This window comes from Pterocles gutturalis, unplaced genomic scaffold, assembly GCF_000699245.1.
Source record: "Pterocles gutturalis isolate BGI_N339 unplaced genomic scaffold, ASM69924v1 scaffold4736, whole genome shotgun sequence".
Taxonomy (NCBI): Eukaryota; Metazoa; Chordata; class Aves; order Pterocliformes; family Pteroclidae; genus Pterocles; species Pterocles gutturalis.
In genome coordinates, this window is record NW_010105315.1 from 229,474 (window position 1) to 250,449 (window position 20,976).

Below are 20,976 nucleotides of genomic sequence, written 5' to 3' on the forward strand. Positions count from 1 at the left end.
TCAAAGGATGACAAAACCCTCCTAGCCACATCAGCCATTTTGAAATTTATAGTTGGAACAAAAGAGAAGCTACAACTGATAATGTTCTTCATGATGGCTTATGCCCCATTATCTTCTTTAAGTACTTTCAGTCTTCTCCATCATTCAGTTCTAATGCCTCAGGAAAGAAAAGCATATCTCATTATTCTGATTTTTCAGGAGAGTTTAATTTCTTCCTCCTTCTCTTCCCATCTGGATATGTTGCACTTCATTGCACTAACATATGTATTTTCTCAATCTGAAATTCTGTCTGCAAGTCTTAGCCACTGAAAGAGTTCTCCTGGAGAGCTGCATCACTAGAATGTTTCCCATAACTACCAACCCAGAAGCAGCACAAATTCTGCAAACAGATTCCTATGCAAAAATGTACATTACTACACAACAGCTCGAAATTTTAGCAACAAAATTCCTCTGTCATGTATAAGAGTGCTCTAATATAGTCCAGTTCCAGCTTGCTGTCTCTTCGGACATAAAGAATGTAAATCCATGCTGGCATTTTCAGAAGACTATGGCACTTGCCCAGAATTCACTCTCAATTCCAACTGATTCAAAGGTTTCATAAAGCATTCAGACCTCAAAATCATTTATGTATTAATCTATTTTCTGTTTAGTCTTAGTCATGTATCTGGCATCTTATGACCAGAAGAAAAAAGGCAAAAAACCCACCTACAGAAAAAAAAAAAAGCAATTCTGAAAGCTGTCTCTAAAACTGGGGATGCAGATTCTCAGATAGAAGCTTTAGCACACTTCTTCCCAAAGCCCTTGAACACTAAACCCCACAACACATTAAAATATGTAATTTACTTGGGATACTGGCTTTTCAGAAAATATTATGGTAAGAAGCATAGCAGCTTACTAAATAGCGTGGGGAAATTACATGGTAACTAATAATAGCAACATAGGATCAGATCTCAAGACGTGATAAAACAGAAAGTCTAATGATGTGTACACAGAGGGAAGGAATGCTATGAAAATAAAGAGCATGGATGTAGTATTTTGCACACACTTCAGGGCAAAGTCTGTACCATTACCCTTCTTACCCACACATACAAGTATTTTCAGCAGAATACCTGTGTTCTTTAACAGAGCTACTCAAAGCACTTCTAACAATGGCCCTCAGGTAAGTAAGGAAAAGCTATGGCAAAACCAGATTTACCTGAGATATCCCTAACATACTCGTTCATCATAATGTACGTACATAACGTTCATCAGCATGGCATTACTATACCACCACAGAGAAGCAGTTGCAAAGACAGAAGCAAGCAACTCTGCCAACTTGCACTTTGAGAAGACAAGACTGAGAGCATGTGTAGCACGGTGCTTTACAACAGCCTTAAGATTAACAGCAGTGTTTTACTATCATTTAGGAATAAATGGGACCTGTCATTGATATAAACCTCTTCCACTGAAGAGACAGAAATTCAGGAGGACATAATAAAAACATTTCCTTAACTTCCCTCCTCCAGTTCATTAATATATGGTTGCATTCATCAGCCAAATTAAAATAAAATGAAGGATGACTACACAGCAGGAGAGGAAAAAATGCCTAAACAGACAGGAAGAGTTTTAATATCTACAGATGTCCAGACTATCAGCCCACCTATTTTGAGGTTTTGTGATGTCCAAAATTACGCTAATCTTAAGGGGGCAAACAGCTAAGAGAATCTTCATTCACAGCAGCATTTCTATACAAGTTGAGAAAACCAAATTGAAATAGACTATCATAACTTCAAAGACTGAATTAGAGTAAAAAAAAAAAAGTGTTACAAGGCTACTTAATTCTTCTGCCCAGACAAATGTGGCAGAAAACGTCGAGGCACAGATTTTGCTCTGTAATAATAATATACCGTACTTACACCATTTCAAATAAGCATAACACTTGGTCTTGTAAAACAAGTGAATTTGAATATCCTAAAGGTATGCTTACCTGATTGAAATAAATGTTTTTCTTTAAAGTTTTATCTTGCAAGACAAGATTTCTGGGATGGTAAATCATTCTAGTGTTTCAGTCCTTAATTTATTGACAAACATTCTGTCTTAACAGATCCTTCTTTAAAAAAAGGACACCACATTAAACAACCATAAACATTATTGAAAATTTACCACAGAATGCTAAATAAGGAATACCAGAAGTTACAATTAAATATGTAAAAAAAAAAAGAACTTATCACTTTTAAATGTTTAGTCTTATTGCTGGGAGAGTCATAAGAAAAATCCAACCTGTTTTACCCTACACAGGAACACTGTGAAGCAGTGGTACATCAGTTAGTCTCTCTCCTACCCACTTTTAAATGAAGAATGTTCATTTGCAATCAATAACACATGAAAAGAATGTTTTCCTATAGAAAAGGACACAGAAAGCAACATTTCAAAATGGTCACCACCTTCTACTGCATCCAAGAGGACAGCAGCCATTTACCTGTTGCCCTTGTACTTCCAAGGGCAGTTCAAGGTCCCTGTGTTGCCCTCTGCATTTTGCACAGTTTGGGTCAAACTTCACAACAGTTCAACCTACCTTTGAAACACTGCCGTGTTCGGTATGTTAAAGAATGAAATCTGCTGGCCCTTAGGGCTTGTAGAGTTAAAGGGCAAAATCCTGGCTCCATTTAAAGTCAGTGGGCAGTTTGCCATTTAATTCAATTGGTCTAGTATTTCATAGTGACCTTAAGGGTATACCAAAAACCTTGTACCCACGTATCCTGCCTTTGCTTGGAGGAATAGCAGTGTATTAGTTTTAACAGTAATGCCTGGGTGGCAACTAGGACGCTTTCATTTTTGCTTTGAAAGCTCACACAAAGCTCGCAAGCATTCATTCTAAATTACTTGACAGAACTGTACACATTGTTTCATCCAAATAAAATTCATCTTCAAAACCATGACAGGTTGGTACTCAAAAATTCATTTCAACATTTAGAAACTACAGAACAGGCATCTGAAAACACATTCACTTAGTCTAGATAATTTTAAAGAAAAGGATCAAGAAAATCGTATTTTATTTCACAGCAAGAACACAATTTTTTTTTTAATATTAACCAAAACGTTGCTGTACCAGTGCCATATTACAAATTACTTAGGAGACATTTTCAGAAACAGCATAAGCAGAACATATTTTATATTACCATCTCAGCATCCTAAACAAACTACAGAGCCATGTGGTTGGATGAGTATATCAACTCATCCAACCAAGTATCATCATGGGTAGGTGCAAGTTTATAGGGAAGTAATTAGCCAGCTAATAGAATTGTTGATCAGAAATTCTAACTATGGTATGCTGAAAATAAGTTATTTAATCGATCATCAGCTCAACGTATAATTACTTGTAATCAATGACACTCCCAATCACCTCCTTATAAAACAAAATTCAATTGTTCCCTCATACGAATTTACTCTTACAGGGCTGTACAGCTAACTTGTGGAACACCCCAAAGATTTCCCATGTTTTACTTCTCACATGCAAGTAAAACAACAGCAGACATAAATGATGGATGCATAGATCGCTACTTTTTTCAGTTCGCTCATATAATCTGTTTCAAAGTAAAAAATACTCCTCCTCCTCTCAGATAATGTATATGGGTACTTGCATGTCCTTTTTTTTAATATCTCTCCCACTTTCAACATTCTAGCATAACATTAAAGACCAACTCGGTAAAGATGAGAGCAGAATATTTATGTCATGCACTGTTTTTCTCAGTTTTTTACTAGAAATTAAATCTGTAAACATTGCTCAGAAAATTTGTTAATACCATAAGCTTGCTCTCATGCCCAAATCTTCAAAAACAAATAGTAATAAAGGCTGCAGATAGTCACTTTTATCCTAAGACAGACACTGTAGCACTTGTAGAGTCATTAAAAAACATTTTTCCACTTAATTCCAACATGCAAAAAAAATTTTCCATCACTCAAATTATGGAAGCATAACCTGCTGGCCCAGGAGAAGGAGAAAGAAGAATGCCAATTAACCTAATTACTGACGGAAGAGATATTAGGATGAGTACCTATCAGGTCAGGTTCAAAAACACATCAGAAGCACCAGTATTAAAAAAAAAGGCAAAATGAAAAAAGAAAAAAAGCTTGTGCTCCCTGTGCTGAGTAGCACTATTAAATTCAGATGCAGGGTTGTGTTTAAGTTGGACAGGCCCCAACAGTAGAACAAAGTCAGTCTGTCTTAGTACCATAACCAAATTCTACAAGTTAACAGCTTTTCATGAAAAGCTGCCATTTCAAAATGTCAATCAAACCTGAATGTAAGTGGGAACTCCTGGAGAAATAACCAGCTGCAGGTTTGAAAAACATTTTTCACTGAAAGTGGAAACAAAAAAGATGTTTGAATGAGATCTCTTTTCATTCCTGTAACAGTAGACGGTCATTTTCACAACATCAAGGACAAAAACACAAGACAAAATTGCAAATAACGTCTTGAAAGAACCATTTGCAGGGGTGATGAATGATTCAAGTTACAAATGACAGAATTATTGGAAAATGGAAACTCATTAATATGAAAAAGCTTCTCTTATAAGATTGCAGCTTGTCTCCAAAGTCTTATTGCATCTGAATGATGAAGTTGTACGCATTCATTTCTATCCATGTTTAACACTCACTTTCTTGCCTTGAGGCAGCAGCTTGCACCAAGATCATCCAACTTGCAATAAAAGTAATATGTCTTTATAGGGTTTTAAGTGTTTATTAAACAAAAGAAAGAGTTTCAGTTAAAACGCAGATTCTAACAGAACAAAGTTAAAATTTGTATCTACCCACTGAAAGAACTCAAGTTTTCTAATTCAGTTCTGCATATCCAAACGTAAGCCACATTTACTGAATAAACCAAGGGGAAAACATTATTTATACAAGTGTACACTATAATGGAAAAGAAGCTTAACAATATCACTTTGGTCACATTCTCCTTTCTACAGAATATAGCAGGAAGAAAACTATTTTTTTTTTTATTCTCTGAAAAATGTATACTGTCTCTAAAAATGCTATTTTTTTTTTTTTTACTCTGAAAAATGTATACTGTCTCTAAAAATGAGTTTGCTGTCTAAATACCAGCTTCATCAATTTCTTATTCAAAAACTGTTCTGATGTAGCAGTGATTTATTTCACAAATCTCTACATTCAATGCTATGAAACAGATTTAGCCAATAGGGAAGTTTACTGTACAGTTATACCAGTATTTAGAAGATCCTCCTGCCCTGTCTCCCCACCCTGAAAGGTCACACTTGTACTGTAGCATCAACATTCATTATGCAGTTTTCTTATTATAAACAAGTAATATAAAAATAAGAATAAATTGCATAGCAGATGAACACCTCAGCATGTCTCGAAGTTTACAGTATTAATGTAGACGTACCACCTTATGCATATTTACCTTCTTCCCAGCGTGACTGACTATGATCATCATATGAATGGGATAACATTAACTCTTTTGAGTGACACTACTTTTTCCTTAAGTTCACTTTTCACCAAAGTGAAAACACATTTATGAGTTAGATAAAATTCAGAAATTAGGATGAAATGAAGCACCACAGTTATATTAAATATAATTGAACATATTTCAGACTTAAAAGTTCAAAGAATTATCAAAGTTCGAAAGTAACAGATATGATTCTTCAGCAGCATTCGCTGAAAATTAAGATGCTACACAACATAAAACTCAAACAACTCATCACTATAGCCTCACTGTACTAAGATATCAGTTACATGATCCAGTTTCACACTGTAGCACTGTTTTCCATAGCATACATTAAATTGATATCCAAAATATTCATATTCTGTCAAGCTGCACTTCTCTAGCTGCAGGCTGCAGCACACTACCAAAGTTACCTGAGAATTTTCTCTTCCACTGAAACTTCACTTCAGTGTAATCACGGTAGAAGTTTATCAGTAATGCTCCCCACAAGAAGACAAAAATGTAGTGATATCTAGTTCTTGGTCTTATCACTTGGTATCACCAGCATTTGTTTTTAAGTAATCTGGAGTATATACAGTCTACTCTGAGGTTTTTGGGAAGAATAATTAGCTGTATGAAGAAATAGTTGAAGATTAACTTGACCATAAAATGTTGCTACCAAACTACTTAGAGACTGAAAAAAGGAAAGAAGAAAGAAACTGGGCCAAACCTAGTGCCTCAGAAAGCAGAGTGTTTCTTGAATATTCTCAAAAGCATAAGGTTTCCTATTTACTTCAGGAAACAGCTTACAAGTCAAAACATGCTGGAGTTTTTTTCGTTTTGTTTTGTTTCAAGCTGCCAACTGTTAGTCAAGATTACTGTTCATTTTACAGGAGTGTTAAGAATGCAAATGGTTAACAGTAGTATAAACCATATACTTGGTTTAAGTTTGAATGTCTAAAACTATTACACACTGCATTCATCTGCATTCCCTGTTTATGGGAATGAAATATGTAGTCATTTGAAGTCCACAATATGTATACTGTGTTTGTAATAACTGCAGATTTTACAAGCACATTATTCTTTCCATTAGGATTAAAACCTCACCGAATAGCAATTTGTGAAAGAATTCTAGCAGGGCCCTGAGCCCAGAACTCTGACCTCTGATGAGATGCTTGGCAGCAACAAACTCTAGGTCTAAGCAAAACATCTGGTTTGAGTTAGACTTCCTGAAAAAATAGCCCCTGTACTGGGGAAACTGGTATTCACTCAGCTTTGTCTATACACTTTGACTGACTTCAACACTGTTGCAGGGGGGAGAAGGGGGAAGCTCCGCCAGAATGCACGTCAATCACTGTAGACTTCTTGGTGGCCTCCAAAGAGCCAGGCACTTACATTAGGAGACACTGTACATATTTGTTCATGCTTCTTGGGTTTTTTCCTATTGTACTTCATAGCTCAAAGTTTTTTTCAGAACTAGTACCAACTGCAAATTGTCTAATACAAAACTACACTCAAGCTCTAAATATAATTTTTTTCCTGAAGAAACCGTTTCTGCAGATTTTTTTTAAACAATAATTATTTTAAATTCACTTTTCTTGCAAACTTAGACAATCACTTTCATCATAAAACGAATAGGAATAATCCCAAAAGAAACAAAAACTCCAACTGTCAAGAAATTTGTAAGAACAGCAACAGCTTTTGGTGGGGTCCCAAAATATTTTCTGCACAACACTATTTTTTACATACATTACACAGACAACGGTACCAGAGAAGGGTAACTGCAATTAGAATGCTGCTACGCTGGAGCAGCGTATCCTGAGCCTGCTGATTGTATGCATAATCAGTGCAAGCTCCTGCAAAAAAAAAGATACAAAAAGGATAGAGCTGGTGCTTGCTTCTCAGGTTCCTGAGACAGAAGGTACATCATATCACAGAGTAGGTAAAACTTAAGAAATTAAGAACTTTTGCAGGCTTGGTAAGAGTTGCACTTTGTTAAAACTGACAGCCCAGGTAAGGAAGACATGAACAGCTCAGTGTGGTAGGTAGGATGCAGCTTCAGTAACATACACGCCTGTCAAGAAGTATGTGGCCAAACTCAGTTCATCAAACTGATGTTTTCTTTGCAGGAGATTTTGTATTGTTAAATAGCACAGTGAAGCGTTTTGAAAGTAATTAAGCCATAATAAGGAAACAGCTAGCAATATCTACTGAGACCTGTTAACAGATACAGTAACATTAAGCACCTTACGTAGAATCAGGAAACTCAAAATAATTGAATTTGAAAGTAACAGATACAGAATTTAATGGAGATCTCTGTCAACACATTCATTGATTTTGCATATACATGCATATATGTATAAGAGATTGTATAAGTGTGGTAATATTTATCCATACACAATTTTGCTATGTACAGACGAATTTACCTTTGCTGGCACTATTGGTAGGACCTAATTCTATTAGTACGACCTAATGCTATTAGTAGAATACTTTTCTGTACATTGTCTACTTTATATAAATGTGTAGTGGTGAAAAAAGCATTGGAGAAAGTGTTTTCTTCCACCTACTGCTCTATTTCATACATCTGCCATACCACTGTATATTGTCAGTGTGCTCATAGTTTATTTTCTTCCTGTGATTGCTAATGCAATAATATTTTCATGCCTGATCCAGCAGTAACTTTACACTGGAATTAAATGTCAATTTCTACTTTCTGCCCTCAAAATTCTAAATTAAACGCCACTGACACTGACCCCCTGCATTCAGGCAAAATGCAGCCACCAACCCACCAAGCGACATTTATAAAACAAGCCTTGCTTGTTTGAACTGCAACACTGCCGGCCCTGGAGTTTCACCAGGGAGACTTAAATAAATAAAAATAAACCATAGTAATAAACACCATGTTTTATTGAGCTGCACAGAAAAAAAAAAAAGTCCTTCTGGCAAACTTGAAAGATTAGACTTAAAAGCTGCCTCTCTCACTCCGGAAGACTTCTGGCCCACACTGCTCAATGCCATCTCTGAAGGGGAGACGTCAGCTGCGGGCAGCAGGGCTGCCCACGCATGTGTCCGTGCTCCCCTTCGGCACTCAACAAGCTGCCCTTCTGTACAGGGCAACAGAGGAAACAAAACAATGTCCAAATTAAGTCAACTTAGAAATTTCTGAGTGCAACAGGAATAATGAATCACCTAAATAATGAATCACCTACTAGCATTTCAAGTAATATAAGGCATGTTGAAAAAAAATTGCCTCTAGCCTAAGTCTTTGTGATATATAGTTATGTTCTCCGAGGAGCTAAATTTTTCTACTACTGGTGGCATTCCAGTGGCCATGTTATCCAAATGTCTGACATGAAACTTTTTTTTGAAGAAATAAGTCACATCTGTCCATAGACTTTAGGTTTTTGTAAGACTGAATATAATTTTAGAACCATCATTGTCAGGTGGTTGACAGCAATAAAGACAACATTCACTTTAAATAACCCTGAATTATATACAGTTGAGTAAATTTGAATTTGTTTTGCTTTAAGGTCTTCCAAAGTTGAGGCCAACATGCTGAACAAAAATATTAAACTATCTATAACCCTGTGTCAACATATGATGCTACTGGGAATGGTAAGTGAATTAATTTTCCAAGGAAAATTAATTACTTATGACTTACAGTTGTAAAAGCAAGCAACGTAACTCTGGATTAGGGCACATTTAATTTCTGTTTAGAGTAGCGATTAAATTAATTTCATATAATTCATGGTATGTAATGGAAAGCAGAACAAAGATGAAATCTTAGACAATGACTGACACAGAAAAAAGTGTATATTTATGTTCCTGATCCAAAAATAAAGGTCACAGATATTAATCACTGTTTAGTGAAACATGATTTTAGTTTCTAAAATGATTTTTTGAAAACTGTTTGTTAGAAAAAGTGTTATTAGCAAGATAAAAATCTAAAAAGCAACAAATTGCAAAACACCAGAGAAATCTTGCATGTCATAGCATCTTAGTGAAAAGAGACTACAATTTTCAGTGATATCTATTGAATGGCATAACTGTCACAGGTTTATGAGGAAGACCAACACTAATTTAAATTCATCCTACATAAATTTAAGTTCATCTAGCCTTATAGAGGAAAAATTTTATCACAGATTCAATATTTAAACAAATATGTACACTACCACCCCACCACAACTTTAACATAAAATGTAGTATTTTTATCAGCTGCTGACATTTCATAGTAAGCAGTTACTGGGAAAAATTAATCCATAGCTCAAGTGAACCTCTGAATGAGTTCTTGCAGCATTCCATAATTTCACATTTGTTCAAAATAAGTAGGAATAATTCTTTTTTGTATTTCAGCGTGAAACACATCAAGTTCTTACTTTACATAATATTGCCCACTAGAACCATACATATTATAAAACCATTTATGGGTTTAAAATATCACCAGAATTTTACTTGCCACTTTTGGTCTCCTACTGAAGGTGAATACAAATTTATTGCTGATTCCAGATTTTCAGATATCAAGCTGACAGCTGCTATGCTATGAACTCACAGAATCACTCAAAAAATACGATAATATTAGTATTTTTCCTTATGAGTCAAATGAATATACTGTTAATTCATGAAACCAAAACAACAGATGACCGCTGCACAGCAAGCAGGGACTACGGAATTCCACTAACAAATAATATTTACATTCATGATGTTTAAATTGACCCCACACACACATTCAAAGCAAGTGATTCACATTCCCACTGACATTTTTACCTGGCTTCGGATACTAAAGAGATATTTTACTAATGTCATAGTTTAACCCATTTTATAATTACAATACTTATATCTGACTAGATTTCATAACATGTATTAAAGATTAACTTACTTCACATAGAAGATGAATGTTTGAGCCCAAAATGCAAGTTCTGTGAACACAAATATCACATCATAGATACATGTAAAGCCAAGAGCAATCTGCAGCTCTGTTTTTTACTATAGTATTTTAAAGAATGTTTCAAAAATGCAATGAATTGAAGAAAATTTAAATGAAACCTCGATGTAAGGAGCTGAACAATTTTTCATTGCTAAAATTGTGTATTTTCACTTAAGGTCATTAAACACTTGAAACGTAAACAGGAAACCCAACAGCACCTCACACATTTCGGAAACTGTTCAATCAAAATACCTTTGAAAAGATAGACTTTATCATCCTCTTTGCTCTCAGCTTTTAGTCAACCAAGCATTTCTAAACCAATGCACAGAGAAGCCACATCAAGCCGATTTGCAGGATTCCAGCCTCGCAATTTTTTTTGCTCCTCTTGCCACTTGGCTCCCATACCAAAACAGTTTCTCACCAAGAGTTTAAATCCACCCGGCTGGACCATAGCTGAAATATTGACCAGGCGTGCATAGAAGGTACCCTCAACCTGGGCAAATCTGCTCTGGAATTCTGCTGCTTTTGTGGCACTCTGGAAGTAAACAACTATTAGACCCACTTTCCACAAACAGTAACACAGAATTTTAATACAATTAGAAGACAAACCACATGAGAGCATTTGCACCAGGTCTGTTGGCATATGGCAACAAAACACTTCCTACCAAACTTCTGCCAAGAGAGCTGGTAATTAAGCAATCAGAAACAAACTGACAAGGGAGGGCAAATCTGTCCGGCAGCTGTTTCCTATCAACACCCTTAGATCATTCCACCTCAGTATACCAGCACTTCTCCTGAAGCTCCCCTGCTTTTGCTAAAGCCTCAGCAGCTCTATAAACCCCCACGTATGCAGATACAAATTCTCTAAAAATAGCAGCGATGCAAGAGGGGGAATTATTAGCGGTAATGTCTAAAAATTACCTGCTGTTCGGGTTGCTTACAAAGGCACATCTCTGACAAGTTTTCAAACGCTGTCTACAGTGCATTTTTGGTGAAAATGGTGGAAAGAGATGCCGTCCATGGGCAGCTTTGTGAGTGACATGTGCAGATGCAGTGATACTGCTGTGCTCTTGCAAGCTTTGTAAATACACATGCACACATTTTCCTTCATTTCCTTAAAGGGGCAGCATTGCACCTCAGCTATCTGGCACATTTTCTTGGAGATGCTGCTAAATATATACAGTATATTAACTCAAATCAGTAATAACACAACAGTTATCTTCTTTCTATATCCCTTTGCTTTGTTATAACTGGCCAAAACAGACTAGCAAAAGTTTCTTGTGCTTTGCTGATGAGACAGTTGATTTCTCTCTGCCAGCCAGAGAAAGGTAGACACAACCAAAAAGAGACTCTGCCAAGTTACAGGATATATAAACCACACCTGGCAGCCAGCAAAACTGCTGCTGAAGATTAAATTGCGCAAACTTGCCAGAGGCATAACTTATTTGGAAGGGAATCTTAAGTTTTGCACACCTACTTCACTGGGGTGAGGAAGCATCCAGAAAACATTACAGGGTGATTACTTCTCCGTGACAAAGCTGTCTGCAAAGATTTTGCTCTCATGTATGTCAGACAGCTTGGTTCACAGGGCTTTACTTTTCAAAATGAAAAGCACATGATTTACCCTAAAAATGGTGTTAGGCAAAAACACACATGGTTTTTGCTTGGTTTCCACACACAACCCATGCTTTACAACTGCTATGCAACAATTAAGGATTCCGTAAGTTGCTGGGTGTTAGAAATCATGCAACAAGCACAAATGTATTCACCACCCTACCTATCCACTTGTTCTTTGTGAAATATACCTTTTCCCTACTGACAAGACGCTTTGTTTTCTTTGCCTGCTTTTAACAATATTTTTAGGTAAAGCTACCACATCCCATCCCTCAAAAAGTTTTTGTACACCTTAAAACTTTGTATACTTCTCTTCCTTTTCCACAAATTTCAAAGCAAGTCCTTACAGTATGCTGCAAAAATTTTCTATGGCAATAGTCACTTTGCAGGAGCCTACAGGTTAACAGAGAGGTTTAAGTTTCCTTTATTGAAGAGGAGATCTAAGAGCACTGTGAAATACTATCCTACAAGCCCCTGTCTTTCAAGTCTCAGTGAGTTCATTCAGAGACAAATACAGCAGCAGCCCAGAATTTGTCCTGTTATCATATTTTTTTTTTGAATTTACAATAGTGGCAGCATATCCTCTAGCCTGTGCTGTTTAGGTATTTCTTTAATATCCGAATACCCAGGTTTCTCTCATGATACCCCAGAGTTTCAGCCAGATTCCAGTCCACCAGCATAGTTCATAAGTTTTTTTCAAGTAAATGTACACCCGTAATTAACTCATTGCCATACACTGCCAAAAAGGAGTGATGTACATTCATTAATAAGTGGTCTGATTACTGTAAAACACACAGACACGAGCACTGGTATCCTTTGACAATCATTAAGCAAAGGCTCTCTTTACGCAACCATTTCAACTATAGAAAAGCATAAACGAGACTCAAAACTGCAATTATATCATAAGAGATTCATTCTATGCCTAACTGTACATATAAATTCAGTGTAGTAATACAGAAGGAATGCTGAAACATTTCATAGACAGGCTGTTCAACTGGGTGTTGAAACCTGCAACCTACAATTCTGACCAGCAAACAACCTTTCTGCTGAACTGAGTTTCCACAGGAGCTATGTGAATCACACAATATTAGGCACCACTCACCCAATAAGACATCTAATTTCCTTAATCAGAAAAATATAAGTTGCAAACCCACACAATTTTGCTTTAATAAGCTTAATAAAGCAAGCTCAAGTTTGAGGTTGTTTTGACAATCACACCTCAGAGATTTAAAAAATACCCTCTTGCACATCGTATGTCATCATATTCTCACATCATACATGAGTGATTCTCCCATGCTATCCAAGTAACACACCTAACTACTCATATACCCTATGGGTCAATCAACAAAAAAACAGAAGTCGTGAAATAAAGTTCTTGAACACTCAGTGAAAAATGTACATTTCTGACTGAAAAATCAGCCACCTCCAGTACTTTGCTCTGAGATATTAAATAAAAGCATACTATGCAAAGGATATATAACCAAAATCAGATACAAGAAGGATAAAAAGTCCCATGTATTTCACCATTAAAAACTGTATTTTAAGAAAAAAATTAAGACATATTTTCTTAAACCACACAGATTCTTTACGATGGCCAATGTTTAGATTATAACAACTCTTGTTTGCACTCACTATTTCACAGCTTTCCTTTTGTTAGCAGCTTCCTATTTAAACACTGATTTTCAAGTTTCCACTGTTAGAGAAACAATACAACATTTAGTTGACCTGAAATATTGGTTTAGACAGTAAAGAAATATATCCAAAGGTTGTTATGCTTCAGAACAGGTTAACAAATAAAGCTACCACATCAGCCTCACTAGGGTTTTGTAAGAACAGGCTGACCAACACCTGCAGTGCAAGGGACCAGCTAGCTTTTCTTATGGGAAAGACAACAAATAGAAATAATGCATAGGCTTGTTCAGCCCACAGTTCTATCAGGCTGAACCAACTGTATTTGATCTTACTCTTGCACTTAGAGATATCCTTGAGGTCCTCTTGCTCCTTATATTTCTAAAATTTTACAATAGTTCACCTCCCAGTTATGTCTAAAATCATAGCTATTAAACACTAATGCACAGTCTGCCTCAGACAAATAAATTTCATTATTGGTGTGCAGAAAGGTAATAAGACTTGAAATTATACTGTGGTCAAAAATGAGGTTAACACCACACCTTTGTAATAAGCCATCCTGTTGACACCTACAGGAGGTATAGAAAGACTTGATAGCAGTGATGCCACACATTTTTGAGGGAGGAAGAGGAAGATTAAAGAATGCAACAAAATAAAAGGGCTATATGCAGTTTCAGCCTTGTGCAGGAGAGACCAGTAACATCCTTCTACCACTGCCCACCAGTTGTCCATCATCAGCATGAGTATGGTTTGGCACTTAGGAAAAGGAAGAACCCACAGAGGGACAGCCCGTGAGGGCAGAGAGTGCTCTTCACAGCCTTCTAGGAGAAAGGAAAAAAGCCTTCTTCCTTTCCAACAGGAACCAGGATACAACTTCAGTGAGATCCCTTGCTATTAAACTAGCTGCCTGTAGATTTTAAAGTGGTTCATATCTGCAATGCCATAATTAAGACAGAACTGGTCTGATTAAGGAGGAAGTGTATCTGATTCAAAGTGTTCCCTAAAGTTGCATTGTCATTTAATAAAACATTTATTGGGACCTGCCAGCATTATAAAGAAAATAAACCAAGAATTAGATCAACCTTTTTTTTTTCCTGAAGGAATTGCTTCTTAAAGAGTATTGTTTACAAATTTTGACACAAAATGTTCCAGCTACATCTGGAATCAAGTATCCTGCCACTTCAGAAGTTACAAAACTACATATATTATCTCTTACATCCTTTTAGGATGTTAATTTTCCAGATGTGTTAAACAGTGAAGATGTTACCATGTACAAAAACATATCAGATATTTTTGCGCTCCAAAAATTATAAAGAACACATATGATGTTGCTTTTTAAGATCAGGCACGGTGCACATTTTTTAATGTTAAATATGACTTGTCAAAAATTCTGATCCTTCAACACACACCACATATTTTGTTCTTGGGCTACAGATGAGTTTGAACTCTACCTAGCTCTCTCCCTAGAAGTTACTTTTTTTAGCATCCAGAGATTTTGCACATTAAATGAACAACAGAAGACCAACTAAACTTAGTCCCTCAGCACTATTTCTCCTTTCTCTGCCTTTTAGAATTTCAAAACCTGAATCCACATTATAAGTTTATTAATTTAGTTCCTCCTTTACTTGAGTCTATTTGATGGGGACCATTGAACAGAAAGTTTATGCTAGTGCTGTTTTATTCTCCTATAAAAAGTTAGGTTTCTTTTTGAGAGGAAGAATTTTTTTTTTCCTCTTTAGGTACCTTTTTTACTTTTTATTCATTTTCTTCACCCTGGAATTCAATTCCCTAACTGCAATCTTTGTGAAGCAGCTTTGTTCTCAGTTCTTATCTACATTTTCCAAGACCATTACAACTGTAGTGGTAATTCATCAGCCAAAATTCAGTTTGCAGAATAATACAGTCTTGAGCCACTAACTGCTTCTTCGCCGACAGGAACTTAGCTTTGAACTGGCATGGAGAGATGGCAAGGCAAACACATTCATGTATCAGGCAGAGTCTGGGCATCATCTTCATGTTCAACTACAGAAGAAATCATAGTAATATGGCCTGAAGGTGATAAATTAATTTTGGCTAGGTTCCTGTTTGGGAGGAAAAAACAATTTTCCTAATGACATAAAGATGAAGGAAGACAAGGACCTTTAGGCAACTGGAATTTAGTCTGAGAGAGTCCATAATAAATCAGGTTGTGCTTCTCTTTGTTCAAAAAAATACCTGTTAGGAGATCCAGAGTCTGTTAATTTTTCTCTGACAAACCTGATTTTCTTGGTAGTGTACAAAATCAGAATCATGACTTGAAAGAAGAATAAAAGCAGGTGGTCAAGTACAAGTTTCAATTTTGTCATCTAAAATAAGTAAACACAAATCTGAACTGATGGGACTCACTTTATAGACATCTTTTGCTACCTGGGAACTCATCTTTCCATACCTGAATGAGCAAATTTGCTTGGAAAAATTGCGCTAGAAAAAAATAGAAAACAGCAATATTCTCACAAACACACACATGAAGTAACAAGAAGCCAGGTGGGAGGGGTACAAAATTCCATGGAAGCAGCAACTACAGAAGACACTGCCCCTTCACTCAGTACTTGGGGTGGGCAGACACTCCCCAGACTTTGAGAAAGCTCATCTTGTGAGCAGCATATTTAACGTGACCACTTCACTCTCCTGTAGCACAACTGTAATTGCTGACAGCAGCAGCAGCTATTGCCCAGGGGGGTCGCTCAGCTGAACATACAATGTTCCCGTGCCACAGTCCTATTACAAAGCTATCGGGCAGGTTCTGCTTCACCAGTCTCTCACTTCAGCCTCCGAGAGGAAACTGCCAGAAAAGACAGGAATTAATGTCTCTGCCATTGCCTTTAATGTAGAGTAGTTTGGGACCTCTGGCTATCTTAAACTTAGAGAGAGGCCATGTTCCAAGTCAATCACAACTCAGGTTGCTGTGAAAGCAGGGGCTCCAGCTCTGCTCCTCCCCGAGCTATGCATTGCTGCCCCTCCCTTATGCCCATCCAGGACATCACGCAGCCATTACCAGCACCAGAAAAGCATCAGGACACCTGGGCAGGAGTAGCAGAAAAAGCAGGAGCACTCCCTTCAGGGAGCTCACACTTTGATCAACACACAGTGAGCATGCAGCCAGCCCTCAAGAAACTACCATCCTGCTTGTACTGTACAGCTTCCCCAGTCATCGGCAGCAGCGCTCAGCCTCAGCCGCCTCTGCCCAGAGAGACAGAGGCTGAGTGCAGGACTAATTGCTGCCTGCCCTTCAGGACAAGAATGCCAACACCTGGGTTTGTCAGATTCTTAAATATCAATTTCAGGGTGTTTAAGAAAGGAGAGGTCATAGCTAAATGCTATGTTTACGGTGGGCTAAGAAAGTAACTTTCTCTGTGAAAAACTTATGTTTTTCATCTCGACTGCACATTACATATTTCATCCCAGAAATTAATAAAAAGCGACAGCTAGCAATTAGTTTATAAAGTAAAGCTTAAAAAGCTTTTCAAATTGACTTGGATAATATGCAATTCTGTACCTAATATACTCTCTATCTGAGGGATTATATCAGCTATTACTCTGTCACTCCTGGTATTACACAACAGCTTTTCCCATGGCTGCCCTCTGAGATGCCAGCAAGTGACTGTTCTCTCTGCAGGAAAACCAGTCGTAACAGCTTAATTCCTCTTCTCCCTTTCCCTCCCCTGCCACAAGAGAGCTCTCACACCCAAAAGCTTCTGACTTTGCTTTCAAGAACACAAATTTGCTTTCAGCAGTGTCACATGAAGCTCCAGTACCTCAGAAATTTCTGTATCTTTGAATGAGCATCTTGTAACTTCTGTGGTGATACTTAAGAATTCTGACAGCAGGTGTATCTATCTCAGGAGATTTATTCAAACCGTGATGACACTTAGAAGTAGATAGCTGGGAATGAACAATTTTTGAGGCCTACCTCTACCAGGCTTTTAGGAATTATTTATCTGAAACTTTTCATGCAACCAATTTGGACATGAACAAATAATGCAGTTGGGCACTTACTTGTAACCACCTGTAGAGGACCAAGAAGCCTCTCTGAAAGGGCCAGGAACATGGTACTTTGCCTGCTCTGTTTCAGTGCAAAGTAAATAATGCCAGCCTCAGCCATTGAGGCAGCAGTGAGCTGCTGCAATACATTCATTGCAACATTCCTCTGATAACATCATACTCCAAAAACCATACAACCACCACCAACTCCATGCCTTGTTCTTTAGATGTGCACCTGGGCCATAGTAGATAGCTTGCATCTAAATCAATACCTTCTAGTCACAGCAATGCAAGTTCCTAATACTTACGAACTCACAGTATACTTCAAATAGTAAAATATTCAATTTTGGAATTTATTTTTCAAATTTTTGTTTAAACAAGACAACCAACTTCTTCTCAATATGCTGACACAGCATGTCAAGATTTTTTTTCTCTTAAATACTTTTTTCCGTAAAGCAAGGACCAACAAAAATCTGTACCACTTTTCATTATTGTAATTGCTGCTACTGTTATAAATAAAAAGCAGTGTGTCTCCACAACTATGGAAACCACCTATGCTTTACACTGAAGCTGTTCTTGCCAGATGACCACCCCTTGACTTATATTGCTGTCATTAAAGCACATTTTTACTGAAATCTGGACACATGTTAAAGAAATCTACAGCATTTCAGTGCTTGAATCTGATTTTCTCTCAAAAACTATGGTATAGTTCATATGGAAAGATAAAGTAAATTAGTTTTACCGGTAAATTTTGCAGTTAGCAAGCAACACGAGTACATTTTATGATCTGCAGCAATACAAGCAAGGCTTGCATAATCAATACTGAGTGCTACCTTAACCAACTAAAATGTTGACCTCAGTTCTTTAAAAACAAACCAGGATAACTTAAATTTGAAATTTTTCATAGCACTTTTCTTTGTCACACCACCTTTAGCAGTGGTAGTAAAGGGTTCTAGGCTGCTAATTGCATTCTATCGCATTAATTCATGTGCCAACCTGAAAGCACAGATCTAGACAGTTCTGTGCTTTCTGTTCTGAATGTTGTTCAGCCTTTCATATTTACTCACATTCTTTAGTTTCAAAAATATAGAGAAAAGCACATGCTGAATTTTCTATATTACTTTAGTTCTCTGTTTGATGGGACTTAAGCACATGCCTAAATGCTTTCCTGAATTGATGCCAGTATACTATAAAATGACAATACTATTCACATTGTAAAGAAACTTTGAAGGTAAAAGTTACGTCTCAGAAACAACATTCAAAAATGTATAAAAATAAGAATTGTCAAACATTTTACAACTCAGCTTTAATAAATTAAAAACTTCAAAACAAATGCTTTATTACAAGCTTCTAAGAAGGAATGCATCTAGTAGTACAAATTAATGGTTTCTAAATGGAGGATCAGTATCTCATTGTATTTTACACAAAGAGCTAAAACCCCATTGCTATAACAATACAAAAAAAGAGAAAGCTTTACAGATCAGGTTACCTGTCTGATTTGATGTTTTTAGTAGACTACACATCTGGCTAGAGCCATTTCAGAGTCTCAATCACAATCTTTAAAAGTAGAGATTAAGAAAAAAGAGGCAGTTTATGACTTCTAAGTATTTACTACCATTCTATCAACTCTACAAATGTCTTTTAAAAGGAGACGTAACTAGTTGACAATTATAAAGCAGCATTTTGGTGTTGCTCTGTATCATGACATATTACTTAGATTAAATGGTACGTATTATCTTACCTGATACATTCCAACTCCTATGTGTTTGGGCTCGATTTTCACTAGCTCAGCTAATGGGTCTTGGACACGTCTAGCTATGGAAACTGAAAAACAGAATTAGAAAACAACTATGGGTTTTATCTTAAAAATCAGAATGATGTGATTTTTTTAAAAATCTTTTACATATTCAATCTCTTTTTTTTAAACCTGGAAATAATCAATAATCCTTTTTCACTGTTGGACACAGGACATGAAATGTATATTAATCAAACTTTTTAATTGAATAATTCAAGCAAAGACCTAAGGAGATTTCAGACTGTAATCATGACATTAAAAAAGTTTTTTCAGGCCACAGAGTTAATAAATACAACTGAGTAAAAAAAATATTTCCCTGGTATCCATACTAAATGCACATGCAGCATTTAAAATTAACCTCTGAAATATCCTTTAACCTTATAACACAGATATGTAAAAATAAATAAATATTTAAAAAAGAACAAAGTAACTGTTCACAAGCCTGTTTATCATATATAGTATTTCCTAAGGTATATAATATATAATTATATATTTATATAATCCATCCATAAAATTCAGTGTTCACTTTGAAAATGGTTCTTGGACTTTACTAATCTAAACTGCATACCAAAACACATAAATTTTCGATCTGTCATCATTACAACCACATCTAGGAGAGGAAAAAAAAAAAAAGCAATTTTCAGCATTTTTGGTGCCATTAAGAACATATGGAAAGAACTTTTGCTCTTCTAAATCCAAGTGTTGAATCACGACTGCATTTTTGAAGCCTGTATTTATTGATAAATCCTTTACTTACTGAAATATCAGAAAAAATACTTATTTGCAAACGTCAGTTCTCAACCTCGGTCTAGTTCTGCAGATACTGGGTTGCATCCAGTATTTGCAACTGTGCTCCCTCCCACATATACTGAACTAGAAGAGTTCTACTCTACCAGTATTACATTTACAAACTTTTTTTCTCTTGAGTAAAGACAAAACAGATTATCTTGTTTAGCAGCTCTTAGAACATTCATTCTACCTAGTGAAGTAAACACTGATGAAGAACAGGAGTGTTTGGAAGTACTGCAAGTCTTTCCAAAAAAGGACCAAAGGTCTTTAAAAAAAACCAAAAAACAAACCAAGAGACATTTCCTAAAACTTATTTTACATTTACATTCATTTTTAGGCAGATCAAGAGAGGGTTAGAGGAAGAACAGACAGGAGCCAGGAGTAAATATGTATATGTATAGCGGTTTGGTCAACAACATGTACATAAAGTTAAATCAGAAAAACTGGAAGTATCTGCAGTGGTCAATAGCTGATTTTATACACACACATAAGTATAAAATAATGATGATTATTATAATTAACATATAGATATGACATATATATAAAAATATATAAGCACGTTTACAGAATTCAGACTTGTCTGTCCTCAAGAGGTCCATCCAACCTAAACATCAGATTGTCTAACATCCCTGCTGAAACAGGGTCAGCTGGAGCAGATTGCCCAGGGTCACGTCCAGTTGAGTTTTGAATATCTCCATCAGTGGAGACTCCACAACCTGTCTGGGCAATCCATTCCCATGTTTGACCACCTTGACAGTAAATAAGTGTTTCTTGTGTTCA

At 36.4% G+C, this 20,976-nt stretch overlaps 1 protein-coding gene across 1 annotated transcript in view; it reads right to left on the reverse strand.

Moving 5' to 3' along the window:
* The window catches only part of SRBD1 (S1 RNA binding domain 1), a gene marked incomplete at its 5' end in the record, with an annotated part of 122,290 nt that overhangs the window by 32,917 nt on the left and 68,397 nt on the right, over window positions 1–20,976 (reverse strand). Inside the window, one exon of the mRNA XM_010087342.1 lies at window positions 19,354–19,436. Coding sequence (XP_010085644.1) covers window positions 19,354–19,436 — 83 coding nt within the window. The remainder of the gene's footprint in view (window positions 1–19,353; window positions 19,437–20,976) is intronic.